Here is a 17,165-nt window from a genome sequence, read left to right as displayed (position 1 = left end):
AGGTATATTAAATGCATTTTTTGCTTAGGATATTTTCAACTAACAATGGTTTTGGCTGGGCGCAGTGGCTCACGCCTGTAATCCCAGCACTTTGGGAGGCCGAGGCGGGCAGAGCACGAGGTCAGGAGATCGAGACCATCCTGGATAACACGCTGAAACCCCATCTCTACTAAAAAATGTAAAAAAATTAGCCGGGCATGGTGGCAGGCGCCTGTAGTCCCAGCTACTCGGGAGGCTGAAGCAGGAGAATGGTGTGAACCTGGGAGGCGGAGCTGGCAGTGAGCCAAGATCGTGCCACTGCGCTTCAGCCTGGGGGACAGAGCGAAGATTCCGTCTCCAAAAAAAAAAAAAAAAAAAGATGGTTTTATTGGGACATATCCCCATCATAAGTTGAGGAACATAAGTCTAACTTTGTTCAATTTTAATAATTTTTTTTTGGGATGACATTGTCTGCCCTCAGTTCTTTTACTTTCAAATTACTCTTCATTAAAAGCAGCGTAATCTAACCTAAATTGTAATGAACACTGTCATATACCTGTAATATCTTGCATACTTGTATATTTTTACATTTAAATGTGACAATATAAAGCCATTTAATCTTCAAATTTCTCCCCTAGATTGGCCATTTGTTAGGTTGTTCCAGAGTGGTGGGGATTTGTGGAACACATGAGAAATGCGTCCTCTTGACCTCAGAACTGGGCTTTGATGCTGCAATTAATTATAAAAAAGAGAATGTGGCAGAACAACTCCGTGAATCATGCCCAGCTGGAGTGGATGTTTATTTTGACAATGTTGGTGGTAACATCAGTGATACAGTGATAAGTCAGGTTGTTTGCTGATTTCTATTACAAATTTGAATACTGCATTCTTTTTACCTAATACTGAGAAAAAAATTTATAAAATTGGAGGGATTATTGTAACTTAATGTGATGATCAGTATTGTATTTAAGTGATACAAAAGAGCTTGCTGATACCTACTTCCCTTTACTTGCAGATTTGTACTACGAACTTCAATTTCAGTTATTTGCTACCAATATTATATTTTTCACTTTTGGTTTATTTTTGTGAAAAATTACAGTTGCATTGTTGAAATAGTGAAGCTCTGACCCCTAACTCACCACTGACCAACTCACAGCTATGGCCCCAGACCTTGTGTAGAGAATGGGTTTCACAGACTGCATGTATTTATGTATATTTACTAACAATATTATAAAATATCAACATGAGTTATTAACACTACATAGTCCTTTGCTGCATCTAAAATTATTTGCAGTTGAGATTATTAAATTATTTAAATCCAAAAAAATACAGTTCTACCACTAATAAGTAGCAACAACAACTAATGTAATTCTTTTGCTGATTACCAAACATTTATTTGCCTCTGTGTTCCTTTGGAATATAATTATTTCTAGCTAGCTCAAATTCTCAAATACCTCTAACAGGTAAATTAAAAAAAAAAAATCGAACTAGTTGACAAAAAGGATTAAATAGTCAAGGAGGCTTTCATTATGGCAGCCATAAAATCAGTAAACACAGGAACGGGATATTTTATCATCATTTTTCTTTGTGCAGATGAATGAGAACAGCCATATCATCCTGTGTGGTCAAATTTCTCAGTACAACAAAGATGTGCCTTATCCTCCCCCACTATCCCCTGCTATAGAGGCAATCCAGAAAGAAAGAAACATCACAAGGTGTGTTCTTCCTCTTTGCCCTTATTACTGGTTCATGGGGTTTTAAATATCATAGATGTGTATGAAATCTATTGTTCTTCATAGACACTTTTTCTTTATTAAATAAAACCTTAGGTCGGGTGTGGTGGCTTGCACCTGCAATCCTAGCACTTTGGGATGCTGAGACGGCATCCCAAAGCAAGCAAGGTGGATTGCTTGAGGCCAAGAGTTCAAAACTAGCCTGGCCAACATGGTGAAACCCCATCTCTACTAAAAATACAAAAAATTAGCCGGGCGTGGTCGTGGGCGCCTGTAATCCCAGCTACTTGGGAGGCTGAGGCAGGAGAATCACTTGAACCCGGGAGACGGAGGTTGCAGTGAGCCAAGATCACCTCACGCACTCCATCCAGCCTGGGCAACGAGAACGAAACTCCGTCTCAAAAAGAAAGCTTTAAAATACACATTTTTTAAGCCCATTCAATATTTAGGTTTTGGCTAACTAGCTCCCTGAAAACATACTTACTGGCTTTGACTGGCCTGGGTTAGGTCACATGAGGGTCGAGAAAGGATGTTACCCACAAAGGAAAAAATCACGGTGCTATTAACCAATGGGGTTGTAGATACTGGGCAGACAAAAACTTATTATTTTGACATGCTGTCTCGCTCAGCCTCCCAGGCTGGAGTATAGTGGCACGATCTCAGCTCACTTCTACCACCATCTCCCAGGTTAAAGCGATTCTCCTGTCTCAGCCTCCCGAGTAGCTGGGACTACAGGCACCTGCCATCATGCACAGCTAATTTTTATGTTTTAGTAGAGACGGGGGTTTCACCGTGTTGGCCAGGCTGGTCTTGAACTCCTGACCTCAGGTGATCTGCCCACCTCGGCCTCCCAAAGTGTTAGGATTACAGGCGTGAGCCACTGCGCCTGGCAACAAAAATTATTAATAGAAGTCTTCTACAGTTATACCTGTAACTCCGCATAAGACTGTATCTGACCAGACTCAATGTGATTATGTCCTAATATTTTAAGGATTAACAGATACTAGAATTCTGGAATGGTTTGATCTTGGAATACCACTCCCGTCATATTCTCTGATCATTATCCTTTTCTTCCTCACTGCAGGGAAAGATTTCTGGTGTTAAATTATAAAGACAAATTTGAGCCTGGCATTCTACAGCTGAGTCAGTGGTTTAAAGAAGGAAAGCTAAAGGTAGAACTTCTATTCTTTATCAATATAATTCTTCCTGCTACTTGATATAATTTTGCATTATTTAAATGTACTATAGCAAACATATTAGTTTCATTATAAAAATTCCTACAAAAGAAAAGTATGCTGAATATTATAAATTAACTCTACCTCCCAGGTGAGTATAACCTCCTGATTAACAAACCCTTAACAAACCCTTGTTTGTTATTCCCTTTATCTAAAATTTTTTAGCTTTACTTTCCATAGATTATATCACAAAATCAATAGGTTTTCCCCCAAATGTAAAATTGTTATGTTTATTAATTTAACAAATATTTATGGGATGCTACTATGTGTTAGAAGCTGTGCTTTCTCAAAAATCATGTAAGCACCTCCTGATGCCTTTAGCACCATACTTCTTCCCTGTCCTCCCTGGACATCCTAATGTATGTCTTAGTTGTTGATTGAAAGTCAGGAGTTATTAATCTGGGCCTCAGACATACTGGCCTAGGCTGTTTTTTTTTTTTTTTTTTTGAGACAGAGTCTCGCTTTGTCACCCAGGTTGTAGTGCAGTGGTGCAATCTCAGCTCACTGCAACCTCCGCCTCCTGGGTTCAAGCGATTCTCCTGCCTCAGCCTCCTGAGTAGCTAGGATTACAGGCATGTGCCACTCGCTCAGCTAATTTTTGCATTTTTAGTAGCGATGGGGTTTCACCATGTTGGCCAGGCTGGTCTCGAACTCCTGACCTCGAGTGATCTGCCCATCTCAGCCTCCCAAAATGCTGGGATTACAGGTGTGAACCACTGCATCCAGACTGGCCTAGGCTATTCTTGAAACCTGCAAATGATAGGCAAAGTTGTACCTTTGTATGCTTCTGTACTTTACTTTTTCTGTTTTAGAGTGTATAGCTTGTAATCTGTTACTAATTGAAGAGATTAAACAACGGGAAAATGGGATATTACTTTAAAAAAATCAATTGATAGGAAGCTTTTCTGGACTACCTACATGAAATAAAGAGTATCTATTTTTAGACAGAAGGTGCTAAATAGTATTCCTGCCTTTTGTAAGTATGGAAACTATTATATAGAAACATTGAAGTTTAAAGACTATTAAATCCACCTATTTTGATTTACAGATTAAGGAGACGGTGATAAATGGGTTGGAAAACATGGGAGGTAAGATGAATGTAGACTTATTTATTATATACATGTGCTCAGCACACAAAGATAAAGTCTTTTTGTTTTTTTTTGAGACGGAGTCTTGCCCTGTTGCCCAGGCTGGAAACAGAGCAGTGGCGCGATCTCAGCTCACTGCAAGCTCCGTCTCCCAGGCTGATGCCATTCTCTTGCCTCAGCTCCCAAGTAGCAGGGACTACAGGTGCCCATCACCACGCCGGGCTAATTTTTTGTATTTTTAGTAGAGACGGGGTTTCACTGTCATAGCCAGGATGGTCCCAATCTCCTGACCTCGTGATCTGCCCGCCTCGGCCTCCCAAAGTGCTGGAATTACAGGTGTGAGCCACCATGCCTGGCCTTTTTTTTTTTTTTTTTTTTTGAGATGGAGTCTTGCTCTATCTCCCAGGCTGGAGTGCAGTGGTATGATCTTGGCTCACTGCAACCTCCACCTCCCGAGATCAAGCAATTCTCCTGCCTCAGTCTACCAAGTAGCTGGAACCACAGGCGTGCACTAGCATGCCTGGCTAATTTTTGTATTTTTAGTAGAGACAGGGTTTCAACATATTGGCCAGGCTGGTCTTGAACTCCTGAACTAAAGTGATTTGCCTGTCTCAGCCTCTCAAAGTGCTGGGATTACAGGTGTGACCCACCCCACAGGCCAAAGTCTTTTATCTTTTTATCTTTTAATGCTACCTCTCTGGCCTCCCCTTCCCTGCCCTTCCTTCCCCTTACCTCCCCCTTTTTTTTAAGAGATGATCTTGCTCTGTTGCCCAGGCTGGAGTGCAGTAGCATGATCATAGCTAACTATAACTTATGAACCCATGGGCTCAAGCAATCCTCTTACCAGAGTAGCTGGGACTACAATTACCTGCCACTATGCCCAGCCTTTTTTTTTTTCTTTTTTAAAAAAAATTTTCCATAGAAACAGGGTCTCACTATATTGTCCAGGCAACTCCTGGCCTCAAATGATCCTCCTGCCTCAGCCTCCCAAAGTGCTGGAATTTACAGGTGGGAATGCCTGGCCCTTTTTTTAATTTTTGAGGTAGGGCCATGCTCTGTCACCCGGGCTGGAGTGCAGTGGTGCGATCATGGTTCACTGCAGCCTCTCCCTCCCAGGCTCAGATGATGCTTCCACCTCAGCCCCCGGAGTAGCTGGGACTACAGGCACACACCACCACTCTCAGCTGATTTTTGTATTTTTAGTAGAGATAGCGTGTCATCATGTTGGTCAGGCTGGTCTCAAACTCCTGACCTCAAGTGATCCGCCCACCTTGGCCTCCCAAAGTGCTGGGATTACAGTTGCGAGGCCCCATGCCTGGCCTTCACTGACATTTTATTCCCGTATTTTTTTTGCCTCTAGTCTTCAGATACTGTAAACAATGAACATTCATGTACATACCAATTAGATACCAATTAAATATTTTCAGTATAGGCAAAACTTTTTTTTAAGATGTTAATTGGGTTTGTGTATAACTTTTTACTTGAGATTTCTTTTTTTGAGACGGAGTCTTGCTCTGTCACCCAGGCTGGAGTGCAGTGGCCGGATCTCAGCTCACTGCAAGCTCCGCCTCCCAGGTTTACACCATTCTCCTGCCTCAACCTCCCAAGTAGCTGGGACTACGGGCGCCCGCCACCTCGCCCCGCTAGTTTTTTTTTTGTATTTTTTAGTAGAGACGGGGTTTCACCGTGTTAGCCAGGATGGTCTCGATCTCCTGACCTCGTGATCCACCCGTCTCGGCCTCCCAAAGTGCTGGGATTACATTCATGACAATTTTCTATGCTTAATATTGAAAATCACTGAAAAGGTTATTGAAGATAATTTTTTGTGTTGTACCTTTTGGAAACAAGTATGATAGTGACATTTACCTTTTCAGATAATCTACTTTCTCTTTTTCCAGCTGCATTCCAGTCCATGATGACAGGAGGTAACATTGGAAAGCAGATAGTTTGCATTTCAGAAGAAATCTCTTTGTAATCGCTATAAATGTCTTCAAGGCAATCATAGATTTCTTTTCCATTTTGCATATTTTCAAAGATACATTAAAAAATGCTTAGAATATACATAGCTCTCGATTTAAATGTGATCATAGGTGTTATTTTTAGTTGCATAGGGGATTTGATACAACCATTAATGGATCACACACAATAGGTTTTTAATAGTAACTTTTAGTAATTACTTTTATTAATTTAAAAGAATGCTTGAGAGGCACTTCGTAAAGATTTGTTAAACTGGAAAAGTTTTACATGATCTAATACAACCATTAATGAATCATACACAATAGGTTTTTAAAAATAATAACTTTTATTAATTTAAAATAGAATGCTTAAAATAGAATACTTGAGAGGCACTTAGTAAAGATTTGTTGAACTGGAAATGTTTTACATGATTCTTAAACTGAAACTTGATGTAAAAATAGAATTGAGATGGCCTTTTTTTCACATTGTAGACAGAAAAGAGACTTAATGGTATGATGTGTACATAGGGACTAGGGGCAGGATTGGGAGGTTTCAGAGCTTGTGTAACAGTTTTTGGGATAGGAGACCAGCGGCTTTGGGTTGGGATTAGTATGGGAAGATAAATAACTTAGGTTGGTTAAGTTGACAAGATTTACTCCAGAGGATGATCTCTTTGTATTTGCCAAATAATTTACTGTATAGCCTAAAAACTCAATATATATTGAGAAAAGTGTATGTTGATTTTAGGTTAGCAGGCACATACTGTCAAATAGTTGTAAAGATTGAGAGGGCAAACAGATGTAAACATCAGTTGGAGTTTTAGGTGATTAAAAGATTGATGGCCGGGCCTGATGTCTCAAGCCTGTAATCCTAGCACTTTGGGAGGCAGAGGCGGGCAGATCACTTGAGGTCAGGAGTTCGAGACCAGCCTGGCCAACACAATGAAACCCCCCTCTCTCTAATACAAAAATTAGCAGGGCATGGTGGTGGGTGCCTGTAATTCCGGCTACTCAAGAGGCTGAGGGTGGAGAATCATTTGAACCTGGGAGGGGGAGGTTGCAGTGAGCTGAAATCGCACCATTGCACCCTAGCCTGGGCGACAAGAGTGAAATTCCGTCTCAAAAAACAAAAACAGATTGACAATAAAGACAGCTTCAGAAAATGACAGGACTGAGCAAAATAGCAAATGTTTGTAAACATGAATGTTCAGGAACTGCTGATGTACCTCAAGTTTGTTTTATTAATTGTACTCAACCCTCACAGAACAGTAAAACTGAAGATTATTGTTTCTGAATGTTTTGGCTTATGATCGTCTGTCTACACACTGCCAATACACTTTTGTATGCAACATTTGTAATAAGTAGATCAAATTGTGTTGGTAATCAGCCTCTCCAGTTTACTTGAGTGGCTCTTTCTTGTTACTTTTCCTGGACCATTTCATCTCCTGAGGGGGTTTCACCTTTTCTTTGTATGTTGCTAACTCCCAAATCTCCATCTGTATTTCTCACCTCTTTCTTGAGCACTGGACCTTTACCTCCAAGTAAATATCCTCAACTCTGGATTGGCACCTTATACTCTGCTTTTTCTTTTTTTCTTTTTTTGTCTCGCTGTGCCGCCGCCCCGGCTGGAGTGCGGTGGCACGATCTCGGCTCACTTCAAACTCCGCCTCCCGGGTTCAAGCGATTCTTCTGCCTCAGCCTCCAGAGTAGCTAGGATTACAGACGCGTGCCACCACACCCGGCTAATTTTTGTATCTTTAGTAGAGACGGGGTTTCACTGAGTTAGGATGGTCTCTATCTCCTGACCTCGTGATCCGCCTGCCTTAGCCTCCCAAAGTGCTGGAATTACAGGCGTGAGCCACCGAGTCCGGCCTACTCTGCTTTTCTAAAGTGGAATGATCTTCCTCTGAAACGTTTCTCCTTTATTTTAAATCACCATTAGTAATTTGTGTACCCAAACCTGTCATCGAGGCTTATCTTTAACCTTGAAAATCCCTTTTTAAAGATAACTCCTTTAATTCCCCACATTAGTTGAGTCTCATTCTTCCGCACGCAAATATTTAAAAGTAAGTAATTTCAAGAAGTCAGTCAAACTCACAAAGCTTTAACAAGGTGGCATCTAGCTTGCAAGTCAAGTGTTCAAGGCCGCAGTCGGGACATCCAAGAGCTCTTTACATCCTAATTACAACACCGAACCCAGACTCACTGTATACCCCGTCCCGTATATAATGCAAAACTTGATTCTGCAAGTTCCTTTCTCAGGCGGTGAAACTTCGAGGTCCTCTCTATGGAGACCTCTGATAAATGTTTAACCAGTGATCCTTTCTCGTTTGCCTCCATTGCAACGCCTCCGCTGATGGGAAAAACTACTCCCTCCGCTACTGCGGGGTGGCAGTGACGTCAACGAATTAGCTGACCTGTTTTTTCGGGCTTCGCGGACCTAGGAGTCCCGAAGCCCGAGAGTGAGTAACTGGGAGCGGGGAGGCTGCGGCTCCTCCTGTCCGGGGCGGAGCCCTGCGTCGCGGGCCCGGGCAGTCCCCGCCAGCAGCCTTGACGTCTGGGTCTCGAGCGGCGCTGCAGCCACCCAGCCCTGAGGCGAGCGAGTGGATGTGTGCGTGGGGGGGTCGGCCAAACTTCCTGTCCCGCGCTCGAGCTGCTTCCGGCGGGAGCCGGAAGACGCTGTGTGTGGACGGAATTCGGGACCGACAGACGGCCGGCCGGCTGCCCAGAACTGGAAGGTGAGCTCCGAGGTGGGCCTGGCCACACCTGCTCGGCTAGGTAGTAACCCAGAGGGCGGGGGCCAGTACCGGCTACTTGGGGCCTGGGGCCGAGTTCACCCCGAGAGAGGAAACCGCCCTCCTTGGGCATCCCTCCAGGATCTGGCGGGCCTGGGAGCGGCCAGTCTGAAGCCCTGCGGCTTTGGCCCTTCCCCTCGCGGGTTTTTAGGGGCGATATTCCTACTCCTTTGCTTGGTTTTGGGGACAGGGATATAGGAACAGACTGTCCTGAGAAAGCCGGAGTCGGCGAGTCCCCAGGGCGGGGGCTCTTGGACTGCACCCGCAGCCGGGGCCTGCCCGCGGACCTTGGGGCCTTATTACTAAGGCCTTTGTGGTGTGGGGTAGAGGATGCCAGGAGGCCTTGCCCTGAATGTTTCGGTCCATAGCTACCCTCTCCTTTCATACCACTTACTTTCTGCGTCTGGAAAAGGGACAGCTGCCTACTCGACTGGGCTGGGTCGCCCGTTTCACCTTTGCCTGTCAGTTAGGGGGGTAGGGGTGGGTGTATGAATTGTGTTTACGGCCTTTATACATTTCGTGTCGAATTTATTTTCTGAAATTTCTCAAGATAATCCAATTTATTAAAGTTTATCCCACTTGCTCATGAGGCTCAGAAATGCATTTAGGCACCATTTGGAAGTTAAATATTAAGTTGGGACTTAAGAATTAGTACTTAGGTTGGCACGAAGATCAACGCAGCATCTTTGCAGTAAATAAAAAACATTTGGAAATAAAGTCGGGCATTTTGTTAGGGGGTGAGAAATTGCACTTGTTTTTTTCTTAGTGTGGTGCAGAGTAAAAGACAACTAAAGTAGCAGTCAGAAGTTTTAAGTTCTAGTTTTTTACGTTTTGCATCTAATTTTTGGCAAGTTGCTGAATCTCTAGCTCTGGGGAGTTTTTCTGTATAAACGAAAGGGTTTACCCTTAGGGTTATGACAATTATTCTGAGGCACTGAACTTTGAATAGAAGTGACATAAGCATTTCTTTGTTTTGGAAAGGTAACTTGAATGGCTGCCTAAAGGATGCATTGGAAAGAGGAATTTTAAAGGCGGGGTGACCAGTTAGAAGCCTGTTTTAGTAGTATAGTAGAAAGTTACTGAGAGAGGCAAACAGGGCTTTACAGTAGGGAATAGAGAACATTCTGGGAACAGAGAATCACGGGAATTATTTAAAAATGGAGAAAGAGATTTAAAGACCTAGAATTTGCAGCTGAGTGGGAGGAAGATTGGGCGATCATTGAAATAGATAATACAAGAAGAACAGGTTTGGTAAGGAAGATAATAATCTGAATTTTGGACATTGTTAGGTTTGAGATGCTGTTGAATGTGCATACATGTGGAGATACCTAGCAAGTAGTTAGAAATGAAGGTTTGGAGTTCAGCAGAGATGACTAGAGAAAAATGTGGATATCATTTGTAGTGTCATTCATTCATTATACAAATGTTTAGTACCCACCAGTTGCTTACTGGGAAGCTTGTATGGAAGCCCTTTAAGCTCATAATAAACACATTAGAAGTGGGAAGTGACTGTTAATGGGCACAGGGTTTCCTTGTGAGGTGATGAAATGTTGTAAAATTGATTGTGCTTGTACAACTCTGAATAAACTAAAGACATTTTAATTGTACTCTTTAAATGAGTCAATAGTATGGTATGTGAACAATATCTTAATGAAACTAATTTTTAAAAAAGATTTACATTGCAGTTTTGGAAATCTGTTGAGTAAGGAATTGGGAATAGGAATGTTTAATTGCATATTTGCTGTTACACCTGTAGCTAATTAGTACGTTGCTCTGTTAAAGATGAGATCCCCACAGTACACTTGATAAGATACCGAGTGCTGGCCGGACGCGGTGGCTCAAGCCTGTAATCCCAGCGCTTTGGGAGGCCGAGACGGGCGGATCACGAGGTCAGGAGATCGAGACCATCCTGGCTAACACGGTGAAACCCCGTCTCTACTAAAAAATACAAAAAACTAGCCGGCGCGAAGTAGCGGGCACCTGTAGTCCCAGGTACTCGGGAGGCGGAGGCAGGAGAATGGTGTACACCCAGGAGGCGGAGCTTGCAGTGAGCTGAGATCCAGCCACTGCACTCCAACCTGGGCGACAGAGTGAGACTCCATCTCAAAAAAAAAAAAAAAGATAGTGCTCTAGTACAAATTCTTTTGAGTTCAGTTGCATATCTTAATGCATTCTGCTATTTTCTGTTTTATTCATACTGTACACATACAAATCATAAACTTGGACACCAAAATTGTATGGCAGTACTTAGTTATTATATGAATACCTAGTGCTTGAGAAAATGCTCGTGTTAATTTTTTAAAGATTATTGAAGTGAAAACACTGAAATAAAAAGATGTCATAGGTAACATATAAAGGACAGTAAATAGTTGTCTGGTTCCTCAGAGATTTTACAATCCTGGAATCTCAAAGTTGGAACCTTAAAGATGACTTAAACAACAAACATCTGATAATTTCTTGGCTTGTTAAGCTGGAATTGGGGAAGAGGAATTCTTGTTTTTTTTGAGACAACCTCCGTTCGTTACGCAGGCTGTAGTGCAGTGGTGTGATCGCTGCTTAGTGCAGCCTCGATCTCCTGGGCTAAAGCGATCCTCCCTACTCAGCCTCCCTAGTAGCTTGGACCACAGGCATGTGCCACCATGTGAAACTAATTGAAAAAAAGTGGTTTTCTTTGTAGAAATAGGGTCTCACTGGCGAGACTGCACCACTGCACTCCAGCCTGAGCGACAGAGCCAGACTCTGTCTCAAAAAAAAAAAAAAAAAAGGCCGGGCGTGGTGGCTCAAGCCTGTAATCCCAGCACTTTGGGGGAGACGAGGGCGGATCACGAGGTCAGGAGATCGAGATCCGTGTTAGCCATCCTGGCTAACACGGTGAAACCCCATCTCTACTAAAAATACAAAAAAAAACTAGCCGGGCGAGGTGGCGGGCGCCTGTAGTCCCAGCTACTCGGGAGGCTGAGGCAGGAGAGTGGCATAAACCCGGGAGGCGGAGCTTGCAGTGAGCTGAGATCCAGCCACTGCACTCCAGCCTGGGTGACAGAGCGAGACTCCGTCTCAAACAAAAAAAAAAAAAAAAAAAGAGAGAGAGAGAAATAGGGTCTCACTGTGTTGCCTAGGCTGAGAAAAGGAATTCTTAAGCCATGGAGATTCAAGATCAAACCTAGAGAGATGTAATCACTCTTCACGCTAATGATTCCTGCGTACTTCCCCTGTCGGTGGGAGTCTTGGCTTTGCAACTTAATAACTTGGTAATTAAGTATATTACTTAATTACTTAATACTGAGCCTTGGTTCCTTCCTCTCTAAATAGAGGGATGGATAAACATATGAAGCTGTTGCAGAGCTTGAATAAGAAAAATGTGTGTGAAAGAAAAGTCAGGGATTTATGATACTTTATGTGGGAAACTTGGAAGGAGCGTTTCCATTTATATCTTGTAAATGGTTACTTCTTTTTTTTTTTTTTTTTTTGACACAGAGTCTTGCTCTGTTGCCCAGGCTAGAGTACAGTGGCGCGATCGCGGCTCGCTGCAGCCTCTGCCTCCCGGGTCCAAGTGATTCCCCCACCTCAGCCTCCTGAGTAGCTGGGACTGCAGGCACGTGCCACCACACCTGGCTAATTTTTTGTATTTTAGTCCAGACGGATTCCACCATGTTGGCCAGGATAGTCTCAATTTCCTGACCTTGTGATCTGACCACCTCGGCCTCCCAAAATGCTGGGATTACAGGTGTGAGCCACTGGCCCTGGCCTAAATGGCTACTTTTTTACAATGAAAAAGGAGGATTTCAGGCAGCTAGAAAGAGAGAGGGAGGAACCAACAGGACAAAAAAAAAAAATTTATTCAGGTACTTTTTTTTTTTTAAAAGATGGAGTTTTGTTCTGTCGCCCAGGCTGGAGTACAGTGATGCAGTCTCAGCTCACTGCATCCTCCGTCTCCAGGGTTCAGGCGATTCTCCTGCCTCATCCTCCGAAGTAGCTGGGATTACAGGCACCAGCCACATGCCCGGCTAATTTTTATATTTTGGGTAGAGACGAGGTTTCACCATATTGTCCAGGCTGATCTTGAACTCCTGACCTCAGGTGACTCACCTGCCTCGGTGCTGGGATTACAGACATGAGCCACCGCGCCCAGCCTAAGTGCCCTCTTTGTTAAGTCTGTCTTGTTCTACCTTTCCACGCTACCTGGTATTAATTGGAAACTTAAAGTACCCATTGATTGAAAATATACCCATCCTGGATACATTTTACCCTGTATGATTATTTGTAATAGTGCTCCCAATTTTAGCAACAATTGTACCAAATAAAATGGACTAACATTCCAAAATCCTGAAAAGAAACTGAACTATTAGAAAGTAAGAATTTAAGGCCGGGCACGGTGGCTCAAGCCTGTAATCCCAGCACTTTGGGAGGCCGAGACGGGCGGATCACGAGGTCAGGAGATCGAGACCATCCTGGCTAACACAGTGAAACCCCGTCTCTACTAAAAACACAAAAACTTAGCCGGGCGAGGTGGCAGGTGCCTGTAGTCCCAGCTACTGGGGAGGCTGAGGCAGGAGAATGGCGTAAACCCGGGAGGCGGAGCTTGCAGTGAGCTGAGATCCGGCCACTGCACTCCAGCCTGGGTGACAGAGCGAGACTCCGTCTCAAAAAAAAAAAAAAAAAAAAAAAAAAAAAAAGTAAGAATTTAAATTCCAGGGAATGGCAGGGCCTGGTGGCTCATGCCTGTAATCTCAGCACTCTGGGAGGCCAGGACAGGCGGATCACCTAAGGTCGGGAGTTCGAGACCAGCCTGACCAACATGGAGAAACCCTGTCTCTACTAAAAATACAAAATTAGCCAGGTGTGGTGGTGCATGCCTGTAATCCCAGCTACTCCGGGGGGCTGAGGCAGGAGAATTGCTTGAACCTGGAAGGCAGAGGTTATGGTGAGCTGAGATCGTGCCATTGCACTCCAGCCTGGGCAACAAGAGCAAAACTCCATCTCTAAATAAATTAATTAATTAACTAAATAAATTATAGGGAGAGAACAGCCGCATCAGGGTCCTGAGAGTACTACCTTTGGGAAACACTCTTCAAATTTTTACTGTTTCTTTAATGTAATTTTTAAAATTATCAAAACGATATGGTTGCCTTTTAGAAAAATCGGACAATCGAGAAAAGAAAATTAAGTCACACCAGCCTACCACACAGTATGGCTACTGTCATAGCTGTATGAATCTCCTTTTACTTTTTCTGATGGTTATTATAACTAGTTTTAATAATAGCAAGTATATAATTTTGTATTTTGTTTTTATAATTTAACATGTCAGTCATCTGTTGCTGCATAGTCTTCATAGCATTTGTTTGTTGGTTTGTTTTTTGAGATGGAGTCCCACTCTGTCGCCCAGGCTGGAGTGCAGTGGTCTGACCTTGGCTCACTGCAACCTCCACCTTCTGGGTTCAAGGGATTCTCCTGCGTCAGTCTCCCGAGTAGCTGGGATTACGGGTGCCTGCGACCATGGTTGGCTAATTTTTGTATTTTTAATAGAGAGGGTTTCACTGTGTTGGCCAGGCTGGTCTCGAACTATTGACCTCAAGTGATCCACCCACTTCAGCCTATCAAAATGCTGGAATTGCAGGTGTAAGCCACCATGCCCAACCCTTGATAGCATATTTTGAAGTGATAGTGCCATATTTAATCAATCATTCCCTAATTAGGGTGTGTGTGTGGTGTATGTATATACATTGCTTCCAGTTGTTTATTATTTAAGATGGACATCTTTGGACATAGCTCTATCCATATTTAAGATAGTTTCTTAGATTATTAAAGGTTGAAATACTGCATCAAAGCATAGTATTTTTATGGGTTTTGATGCCTGTTGAGCTTGTTGTATTTTAAAACAAGTGTTTTGGTTTGAATTCTTTATTTGCTTGCTTGTGATTTTTTTTGGATATGTGAAGAAGTGTCTTTATGTACCTGTGTTTTCCCACTGCTCTTAATGCCCCTTCTCTCTTTTTTACCCTATTCTAGGTTAAATTGATTACCCACCTAGTACAACATCTTACAGGAAGAGCATAGTATTTCCTAGAGGAGTATGAACATAACAGGAAGGTATCATTGGCTCTGAATTAAATTTGAACTTGTCCCCTGAATAGCTACAGGTTTTGGAAGCTGAATCAATGTTATCAGATGAGTTAGAATCCAAACCAGAGGTGAGCCCAGTCAGCTTGTTTCCTTTTCTTTTGGCGAGCTATATTTCAAAGTTTATCTTTAGTTTAGGGGTCAGCAAACTTTTTATTCAATGAGCCAGATAATAAATATTTTAGGTTTTATAAGCTGTATATGTTTTTCAGTATACGTAAAATCATTATACATTTAGATAATTATGTAATAAAATCTTGTAAATAAAAATATGTTTATGTATAAATATGTACTTACATAAATATGAGATACATGCGATGTATATAGGTGTATACATATATAAATATTTACTACTACAAATTCTTCTTTTGTTTATTTTGTATATGTAAGTATTTTCTTTCCAAATGTGATTAGGGGATTTAAACATTTTTTGTTGTTCACTTTTCTTACTTTAAATTTAGCACATCTGTGTTGCAGAATGGACACTGAATTTGGAACCAGATTACTTAAATTTAAGGATTGGCATTGCTCGTAACTAGTCATGTGACCTTAGACAAGTCACTTAATGTTTCAATTTGATTCCTCAGCTGTAAAATACACCTTAAGGCCGGGCGCGGTGGCTCACGCCTGTAATCCCATCACTTTGGGAGGCCGAGGCAGGTGGATCACGAGGTCAGGAGATCGAGACCATCCTGGCTAACACAGTGAAACCCCGTGTCTACTAAAAATACAAAAAAAAATTAGCGGGGCCTGGTGGTGGGCACCTGTAGTCCCAGCTACTTGAGAGGCTGAGGCAGGAGAATGGCGTGATCCCACGAGGCAGAGCTTGCAGTTAGCCTAGATTGTGCCACTGCACTCCAGCCTGGGTGACAGAGCGAGACTCTGTCTCCAAAAAAAAAAATACATCTTAAATCTTACTGGGTTAATGTGATAATTAAATGAGCCAGTACACAGAAAATTGCTTTGTAAAATGTAATCAATATGATGCAGTTGATTTTAAGCCATTATTTTAAAATGTAAGTATTTTTATCATTTCTCTGTTTGACAGAAGGTGGCAGAGGTTAACTTAATTACAGTGAAGTGTCACTTAGCGATAGAGATGCATTCTGAGAAATATGACATTAGTTGACTTCATTATTATGCGAACATGGTAGAGTATACTTTCACAGACCTGGATGGTTTAGCCTGCTACATTCCTAGGCTGTATGGTGTACCCTATTGCCCCTAAGCTGCAAACCTATACAGCATGTTACTGTACTGAATACTGTAGGCAGTTGAAGCATAGTGGTAAACATTGTGTATCTAAACATATCTAAATGTGGAAAAAGTACAGTAAAAATAGGGTATTACAATCTTACGGGACCATATCCTGTATGTGGTCTGTTAACTGAAATGTCGTTATGCAGCACATGACTTTATATAAATCAGCTGTTCTCTAGAACAGAGAACTTGATAAAATAACTTTAGATATTATGGTGTTTAGTTTTTCTTTGAATATGGATGAGACTATTAAATAGTCTTAATATTATCTTTTGGTAAATTCAGAGGTTTAGATACATTTCTAACAACTTGTATTTCTCAGTGTTGTCTTTTTTCCCCCTAGCTCCTGGTACAGTTTGTTCAGAATACATCCATCCCATTGGGACAGGGGCTTGTAGAATCAGAAGCTAAAGATATTACTTGTTTGTCCCTCCTTCCCGTGACTGAAGCCTCAGAATGCAGTCGGCTAATGTTACCAGGTAAAAATTAAGATCACTAGAGATAGGATAAAGAAGTCTTAAGAGCTTAGCCTACTCTATGTTACTGGTGGAATGAATATATCACTTAATAACTGACTGGTGGAAACTGTAAAAATTAGGAGTCATGGAGAAAAAGCAACCATGAAATCATTAGTGCTTTGGTAGTTTAAGCCATAGGAATGGATATGATCACCCAGAGAGTGTGAGAGTGGGGAAAAAAGGTCAATGCAAAACTATGGAACTATTTATTTAAGGTACAGGGTAGGGCAGGAGAACTTGTAAAGGAGGGAAGAAGTGAAGACTAAAATAGTTGGATGAACATCAGCAGAGTGGAGGCATGAAACCCAGGGGAAATCATTGTATCAAATGCTACTGACAGGCCCAGTGAAATAGGGACTAAAAGGACACCATTATTGACTTTGGCAGAACCTGTTCCATGGAGAGAAGAGGATGGAAAGTCAGGCTGCAGTGACTTGAGTGTACAAGCTGTTTTTTTTGAGATGGAGTGTCACTCTGTCACCCAG

The 17,165-nt window shown here is 42.3% G+C and overlaps 2 protein-coding genes across 12 annotated transcripts in view; both read left to right on the top strand.

The window, feature by feature from the left end:
* The window catches only part of PTGR2 (prostaglandin reductase 2), a 34,886-nt gene extending 27,601 nt beyond the window's left edge, over positions 1-7,285 (top strand). For 8 of the 9 annotated variants that reach the window (XM_050798851.1, XM_050798858.1, XM_050798853.1 and 5 more), the window contains 5 exons: positions 618-827; positions 1,573-1,694; positions 2,797-2,884; positions 3,996-4,035; positions 5,934-7,285. In XM_050798851.1, the coding sequence (XP_050654808.1) occupies positions 618-827; positions 1,573-1,694; positions 2,797-2,884; positions 3,996-4,035; positions 5,934-6,010 (537 nt within the window). In that variant the 3' untranslated portion in view covers positions 6,011-7,285. The remainder of the gene's footprint in view (positions 1-617; positions 828-1,572; positions 1,695-2,796; positions 2,885-3,995; positions 4,036-5,933) is intronic. The other variant, XM_050798860.1, reaches the window with a different exon arrangement.
* Positions 7,286-7,996: 711 nt separating this feature from the next.
* ZNF410 (zinc finger protein 410) overlaps positions 7,997-17,165 on the top strand; it is a 48,133-nt gene continuing 38,964 nt past the window's right edge. For all 3 annotated transcript variants that reach the window (XR_007727551.1, XM_050798823.1, XM_050798822.1), the window contains exons 1-3: positions 7,997-8,728; positions 14,792-14,973; positions 16,506-16,641. Coding sequence is in view for 2 of the 3 variants with exons in the window: in XM_050798823.1 (XP_050654780.1) it covers positions 14,941-14,973; positions 16,506-16,641 (169 nt within the window). In the remaining variant the exon portion in view is untranslated. The remainder of the gene's footprint in view (positions 8,729-14,791; positions 14,974-16,505; positions 16,642-17,165) is intronic.

This window comes from Macaca thibetana, chromosome 7, assembly GCF_024542745.1.
Source record: "Macaca thibetana thibetana isolate TM-01 chromosome 7, ASM2454274v1, whole genome shotgun sequence".
Taxonomy (NCBI): domain Eukaryota; kingdom Metazoa; phylum Chordata; class Mammalia; order Primates; family Cercopithecidae; genus Macaca; species Macaca thibetana.
Note: the sequence above shows the minus strand (reverse complement) of the source record. Positions and strands in the feature narration are given on the sequence as shown.